Source organism: Emys orbicularis, chromosome 13 (genome assembly GCF_028017835.1).
Source record: "Emys orbicularis isolate rEmyOrb1 chromosome 13, rEmyOrb1.hap1, whole genome shotgun sequence".
Classification (NCBI taxonomy): Eukaryota; Metazoa; Chordata; order Testudines; family Emydidae; genus Emys; species Emys orbicularis.
The window spans coordinates 42,698,290-42,717,809 of record NC_088695.1 but is presented as its reverse complement, the minus strand read 5'-3'; the positions used below and the strand labels follow the sequence as shown (position 1 = coordinate 42,717,809).

Below are 19,520 nucleotides of genomic sequence, written 5' to 3'. Positions count from 1 at the left end.
GGTGATGGAAGAAAAGGGGTGGAGAGGGGGGAGTTATGGGGGTGGGCAGGAGTCATAGGGGGTGAAAGGAGGTTGGGGAGTTTCTATGGGGTATTTAGGTGTGGGGGAAGGGCGGCGGTCTGGAGCTATATGGGCTTGTGAGGGGGCAAGAGGCTGGGCGGGGTGCGGTTCTGGGGCTATATGGGACGGGGGGGGTGGTCTAGAGCTGTAGAGGGTGAAATGAAGTGGGGGTAGTTCCTATGTGGTGGTTATATAGCGGGGTGGGGGAATGTACAAACCCCATCCTCCATTGCTCATTACAGGGGGCTAATGTGGTTTCTGTCCTGCTGGAGGGCGGATGGGTGGGGGGGTTTTCTAGATTGCAACTCTCCCGGGGGAGGCACTGACTGAGTTACTGGCTTATTTTGAATCCGGTGGTATGTTCTTGACCGTGTGACTGTAGCTGCTTCTTTGTGTTGGTTTGGGGCTTGACTCCCTGTAGCCTACATAAGGAGCTGAGATCTGCACCCCGTTATAAATGTAGCGGCTGCACTGTGCTTGGGGTGTGTCTGCAAAATGGCTATCTCCGTTTAAAAGGCCATTATCAACTTTAACTCACTTTACAGAACTGACTGGATTTCAAGTTAGGTACAAGTTCTACATCTACCTGCCCCCGAGTCAGGTTGCCAACCTATGTGTTTCTAATCTCACTTCTGTTTTTTTCCTGGGGTGGGGGAATAACAAACTTTCTTGTTGCTATGCCTGAACGACCAATGTTATTTGCAGAAATAATGAATCTGACTATGCATTGAGGGCTGTAAGAAACCTAAATAGAAAATAGATATTTTTTCTGTTTATTCCTAGTAAATTTAGGCGTCACTTGTAACAATAGTGAGCTTTTTTTAAAAAAACAAACCATCCCTTCTGGTTTTTTTAACTTAACAATGCCCTTTTTCAAATCAGAAGCAATGCTAGTTATTTAGTTTTTAGGTGGAATGATCTGTAATCTGGACATACTTCTTTATCTTTAACCCCAATCTTGATTTCAAGTGCATGTCTTAATCTGAAATCTTTTTGGCTAAAGTAAATTAATTGCTAATCTCAGATCTGTTTCAGGTCTATCTCTTTCATTGGTATTGCCTGAGGTCTGACTCCTATAAAAGATGTCTACCAATGAGAATGCTAGTGCAGCAGTTGCCCGTCTGAACAGATTCAAGAATAAGGGAAAAGACACTACAGTGAGTATCTGATCATCAGTTGGAGTCTGTGTTCAAATGTATGTATGTTAAGCATAATTTAGCCCTTTAAAAAGAGAAGTACAGTTCATCACGAATGCACATTTGCCTCTCTCAGGAAATGAGGAGGCGGCGGATTGAAGTCAATGTGGAGCTGAGGAAAGCTAAGAAAGATGATCAGATGCTTAAAAGAAGAAATGTCAGTACTCTCCCAGATGATGCCACTTCACCTCTTCAGGAAAACCGGAACAATCAGGTAACTAAGTCCCCAACTCGATGAGATCAGGAGGCCTTTTCCCCTTATGCTGGGCTGTGGTTTCTTCCATCAGTGGATGTGTTCCTATGTGTGTCTGTGGTGCTGTATAATTATGTTACCAACTGTAACAGAGATCACAGTGGCAGATCCCTGCCCTGTATAACCTCAGACTGAAGGAACAAATAGATACAGTACAGCTAGGCTTTGTCTACAGTGGGAACATGGTTTTAAACACAATTCTCTACACTAATGCTAAGTGGTTTTAATAACATTAATTAAACTTTATGTTAACACGCCTAACAACTAACTTTCCCAGTGTAGACAAAACTATGACTGACAAGGATTGGGAGTCCCATTATAATTGCACAATGCTCAATAAAGTATTGTGCGTTTAACCGGTGCTTTCTCATAGCACTGTGCCTTGTGGGCTACGGGAGCTTTTGCTTGACACACACACACACACACACACATATTCTTCCCAACATAGTCTTAACAACTTTCTATCTTTCATGCAGGCCACTGCACACTGGTCTGTTGAGGAAATTGTCAAAGGAATTAACAGTAACAATTTGGAGCTTCAGTTGCAGGCAACTCAGGCTGCCAGGTAAGAACCTTCAAGGTCAAAGTTTATCCAACTCTTCTATGTGGCTGGGAATAAAGGGGTTCAGCTAATCAGAGCACAGGTATCAGTCACAGCAAATACTTGTTCAAAGCCTAGTTCTATGTAAATATTGCTAACACTTCTATAATCTGCTCTTTAGGGCCAAATGGAATTATAACCTAGCATCATGTATAACCTTGAATGATTAAAGGTGTGACCTGACTATGGGACTTCGAACCTGGCACACCTGAGCTGTCCCCCGACTCTGTTTCTGGTCTTAGGGGTGGCACAGAGGTGCTGCAAGATTTAAAAACTTTTTTATTCTCAGTTTATAGAATAAAATATTGCATCTGTTTAATTATATAGTATGCTGTTTATGGATAGAACTGGGCCCTTAGTTTAGGGCTGAGAATTTTAAGACACTGTTTTCCACTTGTCTATAGGTTCTGTGATCTCACTTCTGAATGAAGTGAACAGCACAATGGTTCCAGTTCAGAATGTGGTCTAAAACATGTGAGCTAGCAGAAAGATCTCCCATGGCTTTTGTGCAGCCTCTGGCAGCTGCTGCTCTCTACATTAGAATATACCTCTTGAGCAGCTAAGATGCATTAGTACTGTTGCAGCAGCATGAAGCTAAGTTTCACTTCAGTCGCTGAACAAAACCTCTAAAGAAATTTTGCCCAAAAGCAATTTTGTTAACATTTTTAAAGCTTCCTAGCTAGCTTGTGTTCAGCTGACTTGTCTGTCCGTCTGAACATCTCAGTACATTTTGCTGCTTCCCCTTTTGAATGTTTTTATATTTTAAAAAGTGATTCTCAGACTGACTAAACTGGAATCTGCCTAAAGATTTTAGTGGACAAAAATAACGCTTCCTTATTTTTATTTCTTCCTTAGGAAACTCCTGTCCAGAGAGAAGCAGCCCCCCATTGACCATATAATCCGGGCTGGTTTGATTCCAAAATTTGTCTCCTTTTTGGGTAGAGCAGACTGTAGTCCTATTCAATTTGAATCTGCTTGGGCGCTTACCAACATCGCTTCTGGCACATCGGAGCAAACCAAGGCTGTAGTGGATGGTGGGGCTATACCAGCCTTTATATCCCTGTTGGCTTCACCCCATACTCACATCAGTGAACAGGCCGTGTGGGCTTTAGGAAACATCGCAGGTATATCAATGTGGTGTATGACCATTGTTTTCAGCCCTACTTCCTCATATACAAGGGGAAGAGAAGGCCGTTGGGGCCAGATTTTCAAAATAGTGTAGTTTCCATTTACCTAGCAAGCAGAGCTCTCTTGCAAATCTGGCCCCACCCCCAATGTCATCTAGCATATAACAACCTGAACTCCCACGTGGAGATGGTCACAAATAACTCCTTGCCTTTTGGCTAAGTATAGTATTCCATACAACTTCTATCAAAACCTGGCAATCTGTAAATTCCATTTGACACAACACTTCCATATTTCACTACCATCTTAATATAGTAGCTACTTTTCTATTCAATACAGTCTGAGTAGACTCTGCTTTTTCTTGAAACAGGTGTGTCTTTTGGGGTGTGGGAGGAGGGAGATAGTCTGATACTGAGGAGCTTTCAGGTGTTTGCAATCTACCTGGTTATAATCAGTCAGTCTGTTCAATCTAGTTCTTGAATTCTAAGTTAATAAATTCAGACACAGCAAGAGTAAAATAGTGATTCAGATGATCACTGGAGCAATTATTTTAGTACTTGAATCCTAGAAATGGCTGTTAAAATATTGCATGGCTTAGGCAGTGAATTTCTGGGTTACCTCTGTGTTCCTTCCGCGTAGTCTCAAAACCTTAATTGAGTCTGAAATCATTTCTCTTGACCCCTAAAATCTAAATCCTTAAACTAGTCATAGCGTGGCAACTAGGAACTGTGGTTCTCAGCCATGAGAGATCAGAATTCCAAAGTACTTCATAATTTGCATAAGATACCATCAGGTATCTTAAATAAAAATCCTTGCTCAGGGATGGACTACAGGAACTCATCAACAGCACTAAGTTCACTCTAGTTTTCATGAACCCTCACAGTGCAGTTATGTCTGACAATGTAGGGATATGTTAGGGTCCAAGAGTTTTTATTGAAATAAAAGCAAGAGTGTTTCTATAAAATTGTTCTAGTGCTACAGTGTGACTGCTTACTACATGTGGGGGGAGGGGAAAGAAGGGGTCTGTGACAAAATAACCAATCTGTTAAAAAAAAAAAAAAAAAAAAACACTTCAACCACAGCCTTTAATTACTTTGAATCAAATTGTGAGCTAAAGATTTTAGTCTCTGAAAGTGGATTGAAATAACCTTGACTGTAACTAATAGGTGCTTTAGAATATTTTTAATCTAAGGGGTAGTAACAAGTGAATTCAACTAGAAGTATCTTAAAATTCCCACTTAGCATAACTCTCTTATTTACTTATTTACTCATTTACTCTAGAATTTCCTTCAGACAGAACGAATGACTCTCCATGTTCCAGGTTCAGTGCTGGGTCAAACACATCTTGTGGAAGGGTGTGGGGTTGGGTTAGGTTTCCATTAGGACTAGGGAGGGTGAGGGAGAAAACTCTTACTTGATTTTGAGTTTTGTGAAAACTTGTTACCAAACCTACATCTTAAGCCACATTTGAAAATATCAGATCAGGAAGTCCATGGCTTGAGTAGGAAAAAAAACATGCATTCCCAGTGGCTTATCACTAATAGCAGTTCTCCCTTTGTCCACCAATGCCTCTGCTTCTTAATCAGTATCAGCATTTAATGATTCACTAAACCAAGGAAGAGACCCTGTTTATACACAGCCTGCTGTTCAGTTAGGAGTTTCCTGTTCCTGACATAGATATTTCTTCTGGCTTTCAGGTGATGGTTCAGCCTACAGAGACCTAGTTATTAAGTACGGTGCTATTGACCCATTGTTGGCTCTACTTGCTGTGCCTGATATATCTTCTCTAGCAGTAAGTGTGCATCACAAATGAAATCACAACAGTAACACCAAACTATTATAAATCACTAAACTCCCAGCTGAGCAGGAGCTAACCACAAATGTTTACTTTTTCAGTCTGGATACTTGCGCAATCTTACCTGGACCCTCTCAAACCTGTGTCGCAATAAGAATCCTGCACCACCCATAGAAGCCATTGAGCAGATCCTGCCTACCCTAGTTCGTTTGTTGCACCATGATGACCGTGAGGTCTTGGCAGATACCTGCTGGGCAATCTCTTACCTTACTGATGGTTCTAATGATAGAATTGAAGTAGTAGTGAAAACTGGACTGGTGCCACAGCTTGTGAAGCTCCTGGGATGTGGTGAACTGCCAATAATGGTAAGATGGTGGTGTATAGAAATTACTTTAGCATGTATTTGTCTCATTCCTGTCTGAGTGGTTTAGGAAAAAAACAAAATAGAGCAGTGGCTTTCAAATAATGTTAGCCATTTCATGTAGTCAAAAGGAGACCCATAACACATACTTTGGGTGATCCATGAGTAGATATAAGCTTAACTACTAGATGGTCTTTCCTGAGGACCTCACACGAATGATCTATGCAGCTAACAAGCTTCTTTCTTCAGTAACTTTAATAGCTTGACAATGTCTAATGACCTCACTCTGGTCTCGATTTCACCTATGAATCATGACCCGAAGAAGAGCTCTGTGTAAGCTTGAAAGCTTGTCTTGCACCAATAAAAAAATACTACCTCACCCACCATGTCTCTCCTTATGAATCATGAGTAGGTCCCTACCAAATTCACGGTCCATTTTGGTGAGTTTCACAGACATAGGATTTTAAAGATAATAAATTTCATGATTTCAGCTATTTAAAACTGAAATTTCAGTGTTGTAATTGTAGGGGTCCTGACCCAAAAAGGAGTTATGGGGGGATTGCCAGGTGAGGGGGGATTGCAGTACTGCTACTCTTCTGTGTTGCTGGTGGTGGTGGCGCTGCCTTCAGCACTAGGCAGCTGGAAAGCGGTGGCTGCTTTCCAAGATCGCAGCTCTGAGGGCAGATCTGGCCCCAGCAACAGCACAGAAGTAAGGATGGTATGGTATTGCCATCGTTATTTCTGTGCTACTACCTGCAGAGCTAGGCCCTCAGTCAGCAGCTGCCCCTCTGTGGCCACCTAGCTCTGAAGGTAGTGCAGAAGTAAGGGTGGCAATACTGTGATCTCCCCCCAATAACCTTGTGACCCCCCTGTAACTCCCTTTTGGGTCAGGACCCCCAATTTGAGAAATGCTGGACTCCCCTGTGAAATCTGTATAGTATAGGGTAAAAGCACACAAAAGACCAGTTTTCATAGGGGGAGACAGATTTCATGGCCATGAAAAACATGTTACAGACCGTGAATTTGGTAGGGCCCTGATCATGAGGCATGGATAATGACTATCAAAGATATTCCTTCAGACCTAGTAGCTTTTCTCAATCAACTAGTTTAAATTACCAATGGCTTCAGTCCACAACACAGATGTAAAGCTTGGCATTCTAATGGCAGTGCTTGGCAATGGAATCTGTTAAAGGCACATGGAATCTTAAAACTTAGCTCAGTATGGCTAGAGCCTGGGTTCTAGGAGTGCAGCTTGAGTCTTCCTCCCATCTCTAGCACTTGTGATAGGCATATTGTGCTAAGACAATATCTTCTCCACCTCAGTTTACCTAGTGTATAACAGCTGTAATGTCTAGACCACTTCAGGTTTCTCAAATGAGAGGTATCTTAGTGGTTTATTCTACAGCAGCCCACTTAATAACTGCAGGGGATAAAGCAGAAGAGCTTCTGGTGGTGATGGTCTGCTTCTGAGGTGTAGTATTAGTGGAACTTAGGGTATGTCTTCACTACCTGCCGGCTTGGCAGACAGCGATCGATCCAGTGGGGGTCGATTTATCGCGTCTACACTAGACGCGATAAATCGACCCCCGATCGCTCTCCCATCGACTCCTGTACTCCAGCTTGGTGAGAGGCGCAGGCAGTCGACGGGGGAGCAGCAGCAGTCGACTCACTGCAGTGAAGACACCATGGAAAGTCGATCTAAGTACATCGACTAAGTGCGTAACTTAGATCAATTTTCCCACCCCCTCAGTGTAGACCTGGCCTTAGTAATATGTACTAAACTCATCATTTTGCAATGTCTTTCAGACTCCATCATTAAGAGCTATAGGAAACATTGTCACTGGCACCGATGACCAAACACAGATTGTTATTGAATCAGGGGCACTAACTGTCTTTCCAAGCCTGCTCTCTCACCACAAAAATAACATCCAAAAAGAAGCTGCGTGGACCATGTCCAACATCACTGCTGGTCGTCGGGACCAGATCCAGCAAGTTGTGGATCATGGGCTTGTTCCATATCTCATTGGAATTCTGAAAAAGGTAAAAATCCAATGTCCTCCACAATGAGATTCTGCAATAAAGTGCCAAAATTCAGGCCTTACATATGGAAACACGTTCCCCACAGACTTCAGTGGAAGCCACCTGCTGTTCTAAAGGTGTATCTGCTCTAAAATCTTCAGGCTGATTTTTGACTGTAACTACTGTAGGGTTAAGATGACCACTTTTCAGAGTTGAAGTTATTCTGGGCAAGTTTGCTGTGTGTAAAAAGAAGGCATTAAATGTGCTCTCTGTATGTTAATCATCTTTGGCAAAAACTTTAGCTCTGAACTTCATATACTTTAATTGCATACTCAAACTAGCACTTGGATATCTTTAATGTAGAAGACCTCATTGATCTACTAGTCATTGCTTTCTTGTTACTGTTTATACTGAAGTATATTGCTCTTATCTTAAAACAGGGGGACTTCAAATCACAAAAAGAAGCTGTATGGGCTGTGACCAACTACACAAGTGGTGGAACAATTGATCAGATTGTGTACCTTGTTCAGGCTGGTGTCGTAGAACCTTTACTGAACCTCTTGTCAGCCAAGGACAGCAAAACTGTACTAGTTATTCTGGATGCTATTACTAATATCTTCTTGGTAAGTAGACAAAGGATTGTCCATTGTTGGTAGGATGGTCTGTAACAAATATTTCTCCAATAGTAGATGACTGAAGGGGAGCCTCCTACTGCAGACACTTCCCACCATGTTTCATTCAGTATTAGTTACCTACTTCTGGGCATTGTTGCTATCCATAGAGTTCAGAAACGTAATCTTGTACCTTAGTAGATTCAGTAACCAAGAACCATGGCCTTGTTCATAACCAATCACTTTCACTGATTCTAAAAATGGCCATTATATGCTCCAAGCAGGGACGACACATTCATCCATCCATCCCTCTTACAAGGTTAGTCATTGTGGTAAATGTGTGGTGCTGCAGTACGTAAGCAAACCTCTCGAAGCATGAACCTTATATGGCTGATTCTTTGCAGGCTGCTGAGAAAATCGGTGAGAACGAAAGACTCTGTCTCATGATAGAAGAGTGTGGAGGCCTAGACAAAATTGAAGCTCTCCAGTCCCATGAAAATGAACTGGTGTACAAGGCCTCCTCAAGCCTGATTGAGAAGTATTTCTCAGCAGAGGTGAGTAACTGAAGGATTGAAACATAGGTTTTGACACTCTGCATCTCAAGACAACCAAGTGTTTTAAAGCTTGAAATAGTAATACCCATTTCAAACCTCTTTCCATCTCTTTTAGGAAGAGGAAGACCAAAATGTTGTGCCAGACTCTACTGTTGATAGCTACACCTTCCAGATTCAGGGAAGTACTCCTGACACTTTCAACTTCTAGACTTTCATACATTCCAGCCAGCTTCAAAAGTCTCTGGGTTACCCATCTGAATACTGCCTTCTATTTGTCTTAATGTCTCTACTTATCTTTTTTACTGTTTTTATGTGACCTGTAATGTAGCACTTTGTATAACTGAAGCATACTTGAACAGTTCAAAACAGTGTACATACTGTGTGAATTACTTATGTAAATCTCGACCTTTCTACCTGAGTCTTGAAGTACACATGTAAATACTCTTCTACTTCCATACTTTTTTGGCTCTTACTGTGATTTCAGTGCACGGCTGTGCTAATATAGCCTTCATGCTGTTTGGGATGAGGGAGGTATTGGTTTCTTGATGTCACATCTATGTACATGTGAAGAATTTGGAGGCTTAACAAGTCATGCTCTTCTCTCAGAGCAGGAGCCACTGCCATGCACTCTATGCCAATCACAGTGAAATCATCAACAGACTGTGAATTGGGTTTTAAAGAGAATTGGTGTTCAGAATTTAATAAAATGGTATCGGAACACAATGTGAACTGTCAAACTCTTTATTTTTAAAGGAAGATGCGGCAAACCAGATGTATTTACACTTTGTCCTCTTTTGCACTTCTGTTAATCAACCAGTTCCTCATTCTTAGTGGCTGGGTAAAGGAATGAGTTCCTAGCCCAGTAGATGAGTGCAAGTCTAAATTTGTGTATTTTTTTTTTTTTTTTTTTTCTTGCCTGAAGCCAGGGCACTTACCCTTCAAGCCTCGGATGTGTCTAGCTTTGAATCCTAGACATACATAGTTGACAGATATCCCTGCATAATAGGGAGCTGTTATAACGCTACTTCCTTGTTTGCTGTTACTCATACAATTGTCCAGTGGCACCCCTCAACAACCTCTGATAACACTCATGAGTGTTATGAGATTCTAGATATTAACAGGCATGTCTACACTACCCTGCATTTCAGACTACGTTGGTGTGATAGCAGTATGCACCAAAGTGCTGCTCTGTAACTCCCTCTTGTCTATGATGTGGGCATGAGCTTAAAGGTCCCTAGTTTGCACTAATGTTGTCCTATTTGAAGCAACATGCCATAAGGCTCTGACTCCTCATTAAGAAAGGATGCTGAAGGAATGGCAGCCTGTGACCAGATGCTTCCCAAAAACCCTGGAGGTGGTTTCAGGGGATGGGGGGAAAAAAGGTTGTATTAGCACTACTTCTCCAAGGCTGGGCATGTTGACTTGATTTTTTTCAGGAGGACATCAGACCATCTTGTATTGGTGGATGAATATATACAGCTAGTCCTTGCTGTAGTCCGTTTCATGTGCATAAGATCATCTTGGAGTACAGTAGCTACTACAGCAACTTTCCTCTTCAGAATCAAACATACTCTTTCAATACAGGACTCATCCATTCTAATTGCTCTCTTGCTTCAGTAGCTTTGTGTGAGGTCATGTTTGTGCTGGCCTCCTTAAAGGAGGCTCATATTGATGCTCTTGAGAGAAGGGTAGGAGAAGAACCATATAATAGCATCTGCAATCTTCCAGGTCTGAGGAAGAAAACTTGTTACTGAAATAGGCTGCTGTACTAGGAATGAGCCATAGAAAGCATCCACTAAAGAGTGATTTGGTTTCCCATTTATTTCAGTCCTCTATGCTGATGTAAGTGGTGGTGATAATTGAATGCATTATGTAGACTATGGAACCTTAATTTCTGCCGTAATTAATCTCCTGTGACCCAAGCTGAGGAAAAATTAAAACACACCCAAGTTGGAGAGAAAGCTGAACTCGTTGAACAAGTAACCTCCTGATGAATCATAAGACACAACTCTTCTGCAAGCAAAACTATAATCTACTCACGCTGGCTGTGCCTGGAAGGTAGCTTGCTGATAAAGGTAAAGTCAAGAACTACTGTAGGAGTGAATGTGGTACATCTATGGAGAAGCCATGACCAACAATACCTGCAATCTAATTTAAATAAGGAGGTTGGCTCTGAGAGGGTACACCAGATAGTGTACTATAGGAGGACTCTCTCCTAGCTTTTATTTTGGAAGCCAGAGACATTTAAATTTCTAGAGAAATAACTTGCTGTAGATAATGTAGAATGGTAGCAGATTTCTAACCAGTATCAGCTGCCCAGGAAATACTCCAAATTATTGCTTGCTATAGCAAATAAGGCCAGCAACTTGGAATATATTACTCCTTTTTTATTCTAACTTGAAAGAAAATCTAGCATGTACTTCAGACAGTGGAGTCTTCACTCTTTCCCTGCAAACCTCTCCAAAGATTTGTTTACCATTACTGTTGTTGCTGAACAATCCTAGAAGACTGTAAGCATCTGTTCTGGATAACCTGTGCTTGTATAATTAAACACAGCCAAGGCCTGATCCAAATACCGATACCTTTTCTGCTTTCTGGGTGCCAGGGAAGTTTAAAGTAGGAAATGAATGAGGTAAATCAGCTGTTCATGGCAAGGTATAATGCTGCACCTGATCTACTCTGTTCACTAGAAGGATGATGAAGGTGCTTTAGCAACCAGCTTCTGATTTAAATTTTTATAGCTCTGTAGGCTCCTTAGTTTTTTTTTCTCTCTGCCATCCTCCGCCACTAAGTGTGTGACAAGGTTTAGTCTAAAAATGGGGAAAAAAACTTGAACACTGGTCCCAGCCTGGTACATGAGGTTCACACTTGTTGGCTCTTGAGTTTTGCTGCTTCGTCATTTGCTGCTACTTAATCCAGTAACAACTGGACCCTGTCCTGCTAAAAGTTGATGTGGTGGAAGTATTAAGATGCGTAATAGAGAGTAGGCTGACTTCAACACACACATTGTCAATGTATTATTTTAGCTTGGAATGAGCTTTTAATAACTGAGCCAATAAAATCCTGGTAACTCTGTTTTAAAGCAGTTGTATAGAAAATCGCACAGAATTCTGGTTCTATTTATTTGTTCCTTCTCCATAACCCCCCCCCCCCCAACATCTTTAAAGTTTTAAAAGAATAACTGTTTCTGAACCTATGCATAAAATTACTCTTCTTCGAGTGCTTGCTCATGTGTATTCCACAGTAGGGGTGTGTGTGCTCACCATGTGCACTGGTGCCGGAAGTTTTTCCCTCAGCAGTACCTGTAGGGGGAGCGCTGCCTCTATAGCGCGCTATAAGGGGAGCCACGCACTCCCCCCACCCTCAGTTCCTTCTTGCCACCAGTGATGGTGCATCGGAACTACTTGCTCCAGCTTGTCCCAGAACTCGTTTAGTTGTTTGTAGTACCAGTGTTAGTTCAAAAAAGTTTCAGTTTAGTTAGTTAGAGTTCAGGCCGGGGCATGCCCCGAGCCCCAGGGTTTAAATCATGTGAGTCTTGCAGCTGTTGGATGCCTAGAAGTGACCCGCATGCTGACTGTCTCTGCTGCCTGGGTGAATCTCACATCAGTGACCGCTGTAAGATCTGCTATCGACCGAGGGCCTTGCTGGGCGTACCCGGGGGGCCAGGGGGTCCTTGCCTTTGACTCTGCTGCGGCACCAGCTGGTCGGGTTGGCCCACCTGGGTCATAGGGGGCCACGTGTGGGTCGAGATCGGGGTTACCATCGACCTGTTGGTATCGTGAGAGCGGTACAAGCGGTGGTACCGAAAATGATGTCTGCCACGGGACCGGGACTCCGACGTCGAGGAACGGTGCCGCCTCGAGCTGCTACTCCTCGAGACGCTGCAACGCCTGGATCCGCGGTGACGCGGAGCTGGCGATCCCCACTGGGAGTCGTGGGCATAGTTCCTCGAGGCGAGAGAGCTGGAGTGGGACCGGGGACGGTGCCCTTCTCGGGAGCGGCTTCGGTAGCTCCGCCGAGAATGGGAGCATCTACGGCGTCTGTGCCTGTCCCGCTGATACTCTCTACTCAGCGTGGAGCGGTGCCTGGAGCTCCGCTCCAACGGCACCCGACCAGACAACCTGGTGGGTGACGAAAGCAGAGGCCAGAAACTGTCCAGACAGGACACTGAGTGGCGAGCGGTCCCCTGACCAGGATCTGCGTTTCCCCTCATTGGCAAGGTCCTGGAGAAAGTGAAAACGGACAAGGCACGCGTCCTCCTGATCGCCCCAGCTTGGTCCCGGCAACATTGGTACGGGACCCTCATGGGCTTGCTCGTGGCCCCGCCGTTGCCGCTCTGCCCAGACCTACTCTCCCAGGACCAGGGCCGCCTCCTCCACCCCAATCTGGCCACCCTCCATTTGACAGCGTGGCTGATCAATGGCTAGATGTGGAGGAGAGAAGGTGTTCGGAAGGGGTCAGGCATGTCCTCCTCGAAAGTAGGAAGCCATCCACGTGCCGAGCCTACCTGGCAAAGTGGTCCAGGTTCTCCAGGTGGGCGGGTGAGCAGGGTACTTCCCCAATGTCTGCCCCGCTCCAACTTGTCCTTGAGTACCTCCTCCACCTTAGAACTCAAGGCCTGGCCCCTTCCTCCGTCAGGGTGCACCTGGCGGCTATTTCGGCGTTCCATCCGCCGGTTCAGGGCTGCTCGGTTTTCTCCCATGCCATGACCGGGCGTTTCCTCAAGGGGCTAGACCGGTATTTTCCTTATGCTAGAACCCCGGTTCCTCAGTGGGATCTCAATTTGCTGTTATCATGCCTCACGGGGGGGCCCCCATTCGAACCCCTGGCCACATGCTCATGGTCTCACCTTTCATGGAAGGTAGCTTTCCTTGTGGCTATCACGTCAACCCGGCGGGTCTCGGAGCTCAGGGCCCTGACCTGTGGACCCCCCCCCCTACACAGTCTTTCACAAGGACAAGGTTCATCTCCGCCCACACCCTGCATTCCTCCCTAAGGTGGTCTCCGCCTTTCACATGGGCCAGGACATCTTCCTGCCTGTCCTCTGCCCCAAACCTCATGCCTCTAATGAGGAACGCTGCCTCCATATGCTCGGTGTGCGCAGAGCACTGGCTTTTTATCTGGATCGGACTAAGACGTTCCGCAGGTCTTTGCAACTCTTTGTTGCTTCAGCCGAGCGCATGAGGGGTCAACCAATCTCCACCCAGAGGCTTTCCCAGTGGATTACATCGTGCATCCACACATGCTACGACCTAGCAGGGGTTCCCGCACCACCTATCGTAAGGGCTCACTCGACAAGGGCTCATGCCTCGTCAGCTGCCTTTGTGGCCCATGCCCCTATTCAGGACATCTGTAGAGCCGCTACCTGGTCCTCAGCACACACGTTCACGTCGCAGTATGCGATTGTCTCCCACGCCAGGGATGACTCTCGTTTCGGTAGAGCTGTGCTTCAGCCAGGGAAACTGTGAACTCCTACCCACCTCCATCAGACATAGCTTGTAATCAACTACTGTGGAATGCACATGAGCAAGCACTCGAAGAAGAAAGGACAGTTACCTGTTCCGTAACTGGCGTTCTTCGAGATGTGTTGCTCATGTCTATTCCACATCCCACCCTCTTTCCCCTCTGTCAGAGTTGGTCCGGCAAGAAGGAACTGAGGGTGGGGGGAGCTTGCGGCTCCCCTTATAGTGCACTATAGAGGCGCCACTCCAGGGGTCGCAGCAATGCTCCCCCTATGGGTACTGCTGAGGGAAAAACTTCCGGCACCGGTGCACGTGGCGAACGTGCACATCTACTGTGGAATAGACATGAGCAACACATCTCGAAGAATGCCAGTTACGGAACAGGTAACTGTCCTTTATTCTGATATCACCATACAACCTTGTGCTATAATCTGAAGTTCTAGAAACTAGTCGGGATTGGACCTGGTGGGTACTTGAATGAGATCTATGAAATGGTATTTGTGATTTTAGTAGGTAGCACTCTTGCTTCTTCTACTCCTGGCCTAGAGACTGCTGTGCTGTTGAAGCTGCTACTTAACACAAGAACTTTAAAAATGGTGCCCTGACTATCTGTTATCTCGCTTAGTGTAACTACCACTTTCCATCCCTACACTTTACAGACTTTCTCACTGTAAATTTAATTTATAAATGTTCATAACTTACCCATTTAAGAATACTATACAGCTGCTTAAACAGGATGGCTGCTATGGCTACCCGTATGAGGACTGCATTTCAGAAGTAGGTGAGTCAACATTATAAATCACCTGGGCATCCTCAGCATGAAAAATGCTCTATTGTAGAACGGGGTGAAATTTTTCAGATTAAACTTGTTTTTACACCGGGGGGGGGGGAGCGAGAAATGCAGATTAGTTCAACAAATACTTCATGAATTAGTCAAATTAATCAAAATGTTTCAGTTGGGATGGCAAATTGTAATGTTTTTGACATTTTTATAAACATTTAAACTTTGATTTTAAACAATTATTTTTTGCCTAAAATTTTATTTCAAATACAGATAAAAGATATTTAAAAAAAAAAAAAAAAAAAAAAATCAAATGTTTCACTTCACCTAAAACAATGTTGGGTTTTTTTGGTTGGTTACTGAACTGAAAAATGGGTTATGTGCACGGCTCTACTACAGCTACTTGTGAGGGATTATAACTTGTCTATTTTATACTCTATGGCTATATCAGCTATGCTATTTAGCAAAATAATGTTTGTGCATCAAACAGTCTAGAATGTTTGTGTAGAGGATAACCCTTTAAGGCATATTGCATTCATCTTTAGAGCTGGGACACCAAGGAGCTAGTTGATGTTAAGCCTTGTTGGGGTAAGTAATGATTAATTTAAACTGCCATCCAATTTACAATTGCCTCCACCCTTGCCCAAAATTGAAAAGGTGAAGAGAACCACCTACTCCCCAATATCAAAAGCTTCAACTGCTTTGAATGCCAGAAGCTCCATGTTTCCATTCCCCAGCTCTCAATCCTCCAGCTTTCTCCTGACACTGTTGATACAATAGTTTTCAGTGCAAAAATCTGCAGATATTGAAAATCGTTGGGGGCAGTCTTAAATGAATAACCAATTTACTTTATAAAAAGAATATTGTAGGGACTGTACTTTTGTGGGAGAGGGCTTTGAAGACAATGCTACCATCCTGCAGTGTAATGTTGGTCCAATATCTGCTCAAGATGCATGTTCATAGCTATGTAGTATATTGATATTAAAGTGGTCCACCAGGGGGTGCTACATCAATCCCAAATATGCTTTCATACTATTTAACAAGGTCATATATTCTAAGGCCAGAAGGCACCCTTGTGATCATCTACTCTGATCGCCTGTAGAACTGTTCCTAGTGAGACCTGGCCTTGAGATGAGATGAAAAAAGATGGTGCTCTCACTAAATGTGAAACATTAACCCTTTTACTGGGTTACAAAGTTATGCTCACTATTATTTTCTAGTGCATACTATGTTAGAAACATAAACCTTTCAAGATAATTCACATAACAGTTGTAGATAGACATTAATACAGCGACAAGGTAAATCTCCCATATGCCTCACCAAGATAGTTAACAACAATTCTATCTTATTCTATAAGATTCTAGGTTTTTATTAATCCACTCACGTCGAACAAACAAAAGTATATGGGACCTGATCATGCAGCTGCTCCATACACAAAGCAAGGTGAGCTTTGGGAGTTACAAGATCAGGCCCATAATTCTTATAAAGGGATAGTCAAGGTACCTTTAATAATTTAAATGAGAATACTTAACAGCTGGCGCTCACAGCGCTTTACAAACCTCAATTAAACCTCCCCTCACTCTGAGGAAAGTTTGTACTATTATCACTACTTTACAGATGAATAAACGGAGGTGAAGAGAGGGTGACACTAATAATTTCAAGAGTGGCCTCTGGTTTTGGGTGGCTGATTTTTGGGATGATGAGTTTGAGACACCTTGAGCCTGCTTTTCCACAGTATTTTTCACTCACAGGTCCCACTGACTTCAATGGAAGTTATGAGCACTCAGCATTTCTGCAATTTAGGCTCAGGTGTGTCTCATGTTGGGCACCCAGAACATATGGCTGCTTTTGAAACTGTTGAACTAAGTGACTTGGCCAAGGTTATGTAGGGCTGATCCTGCTCCGACTGAAGTCATTGAGCCTAATCCCCCTCTCAATACACAGGTTATATAATGTTCAGTAGAGTTACTCTTGATTTCCATTGGTTTAAGTTAGAGAAGAAACTCCCCCACTAATTTCAATGGGAGCCCATAGGGAGGCAGAATTAGGAATGACTTCTAGTCCTATGTCACTAGACCATCTCTTGAAATATGACATTGGTTTCCACAGTAATTTTCCCCTCTGTGTTCATACATCCTGGTTTGTTACTATAAGATTGCATACAAGTGCTATGCAAAAAACAGTACTGAAGCATAGGTTCTGAAAAACAACACTACACCCAGGGGCAGAGAAGTTTGATGACTTCACCTGGGCCACAAAACTGGGACTAGAACTCAGAAGTCTTGGGGCCAACTAGGTTACACGGGGGTTATACTGGTATAAATGAGAGCAGAATTTTTTTTTCTTTGACTCCCAGTCACCTACTCTAAACACTAGTCCAATGCCTTCTCACTTCAAATTAATATTACATTTGTTTCTTTCAGAAAGGGATTTTTAGCCTCTGGCTACCCATAAGATACTATGATGCACCTGGTTTGCCTGTTTCAATGCCTATCCACTCTTTAACGAGTTTGCATGTCTTACTTTTATAAAGTAACATGAGGACACTGCCATCCAGCAGGACATAATTAGGAAACAAAATAGTTGAAGGAGTAAATGAAATGTGTGCGCCTCAATTACTAATCTGCTGTGGTTGGAGTTATAGGATTTATCTAAATGACTAACCACTGGAAAATCCTGTCGTGGGGGGGGGGGGGGGGGTCTCTCTTTTTTTTTTTTTTTGCAGTCACGGTTGCAGTCATTTCCCTTCAGAGACGCATCATTTCCCAAAACGCATCCTGTCTGAGAGGGCGATGATATCTGTCACTGCAAGCTACTGTCCTCTTTTCAGCAGCTGGTGGAGGGGTGGAGACGTCCTTCCTATTTTATTCTGCTGAGATGGAGCTCCATCTTGCTCTCCAGCCTGAGAAATTGATTGAATCTTGACCTTTTACACAAGCATTGTCTCTACATGCCAAAGGGAATCTTAGTGAGAAGCAGAGCTTCTGTTTAGACATTTCTGCTCATTATGTTGCTGTGATGAAGAAATCGTCCATTGTGGGATAGTTTTCTTTGTCTCTCTGCATTAAAATGTCAGATTTATGGCCCACGGACCTGTTACAACCGAGATGAAGTACTGATCTGGGCATATGCATCTGGTCCACTGTACTGCTCAACAGACAGAACAAGGCCTGGGCCAGCCGTGGGTTCTTAATTGCAGTATAGACATCACTAAAAGAGAGCCTGACAAATGGCTACGCTTACATTAGCTGCTCTAAGCAGATGGGAGAGAGCTCTCCTCTTGACTTTATTAATCCACCCCCAACAAGTGGCAGAAGCTACGTCCGCGGGAGAAGCTCTCCTGCCAGCGTAGCGCTGTCCACATTGGTGCTTATTCACACCCCTGAGCGACGTAAGTGGTAGTGTAGACATAGCCAAAGTGGAGAAAGGGTATGGTTCTGGCTAGAGGGACAATGGCCATTGCAAGCAAAGATGTCTATGGAGAGGGCCTTGGTTGAGGGAGGTCATAAGAGAACAGCATTCTCTGTGGTCTCCAGGAAGTCATGACCTAAGGAAATAAACCTGGTTCCTTGAGGATTAAGATTCTATTCAGTGTGAGTGAAAATGGCAGAATCGGGCCTTATTTTATTTCATTATCTCTTCCAGACAGTGAAGCAACACGAGCACTTGTTCCAAACCCATCATCATTTCTAGACCCTCCTTTCTTGACTTTGCAGTGCTCTCAATGGGGGTCGGTGCCTGAAGAATCCCCACAGACCAATAGCTATTGTTTGCTGAACTTTTACTGCATGTTTCAACGTAGTAAGGATATGCTCTGAAAGAATATTACGTTACCTGTAGTTAAAGGAACTGCCCTGCTTTTTCTTTCTTTCTTTCTTTCTTTCTTATGGGAGTTGTTTGTCTAGATTTTATTTTAATAAGATATTGTCCAAGTTTAATGTTGTAAATTTGTATTATTATTAATTAATATTAGGGAGTGCCTATGGAGCCCAACTGAGGTAAGGCTTAATTGGGCGTGGCACTGTACAAACACAAAGTAAGAGACAGTCCCTGCTCTGAAAAGCTTACAAGACCGACAAAGAGGTGGGAGGGAGGAATATAACATGCAAGCAGAGTGAATAATGTGTGACGTCTGCAAACATGTAAGTACCATGACTTTTTTTATTTTTAAATGTTTTGCATGGAATTTTGTTGGGAGAGAATTGACTAAAAAGGAAGGGAGACAGAACACTGAACATGTAAATGTTCAGATCAAGAGACTGTATCTAGTATTGCAAACAGCTATTTTAAAAGCTCATTGTTACCAGTGTGGGTAAGTAGTAGTGAAAAAGAAAAAAGTTGGACACTCTGAGATCGATCCACTGGTCTAGTGAAGACCCACCAAATCAACAGCAGATCGTTCTCCAGTCGACCCCTGTACTCTACACCTGATGAGAAGAGTAAGGTAAGTCAACACCCCCCGCGGCGTAGACCCCGCGGTAACTCGACCTAAGGTACGTCTACTCCAGCTATGTTATTCACGTAGCTGGAGTTGCGAAGACTGAAGGCAATAGTTACTGTAGAAAGAGTCCAGATTTATCTTCCTAAAATAGTTTTGAGTTTGATAGATTAACATTTTAATTTGCTTTGTCTGGATGCTTATTGTGGTATTACCTTTTACGCCCAGAACTGTATCATTAGGTGGAAAAAATAAGCACAGTCT

At 43.5% G+C, this 19,520-nt stretch overlaps 1 protein-coding gene across 1 annotated transcript; it reads left to right on the top strand.

Moving 5' to 3' along the window:
• The first annotated feature begins 1,141 nt into the window (after nucleotides 1-1,141).
• On the top strand, nucleotides 1,142-9,284 carry KPNA2 (karyopherin subunit alpha 2). Its single transcript, XM_065415357.1, has 10 exons — nucleotides 1,142-1,217; nucleotides 1,333-1,470; nucleotides 1,986-2,074; nucleotides 2,966-3,234; nucleotides 4,933-5,027; nucleotides 5,132-5,395; nucleotides 7,198-7,431; nucleotides 7,851-8,033; nucleotides 8,426-8,575; nucleotides 8,691-9,284. Exons 1-10 carry the CDS (start codon nucleotides 1,143-1,145, stop codon nucleotides 8,781-8,783), a joined length of 1,590 nt encoding a protein of 529 aa, XP_065271429.1. The 5' UTR covers nucleotide 1,142; the 3' UTR covers nucleotides 8,784-9,284.
• The last annotated feature ends 10,236 nt before the right edge of the window (nucleotides 9,285-19,520 follow it).

Bases quoted from the DNA above. Each gene is read 5' to 3' on its own strand.
- KPNA2 (XM_065415357.1), top strand. From the start codon at position 1,143: ATGTCTACCAATGAGAATGCTAGTGCAGCAGTTGCCCGTCTGAACAGA. The intron at 5,028-5,131 runs GTAAGTGTGCAT...TTACTTTTTCAG, and splicing joins CTGATATATCTTCTCTAGCA to TCTGGATACTTGCGCAATCT. The intron at 5,396-7,197 runs GTAAGATGGTGG...AATGTCTTTCAG, and splicing joins GTGGTGAACTGCCAATAATG to ACTCCATCATTAAGAGCTAT.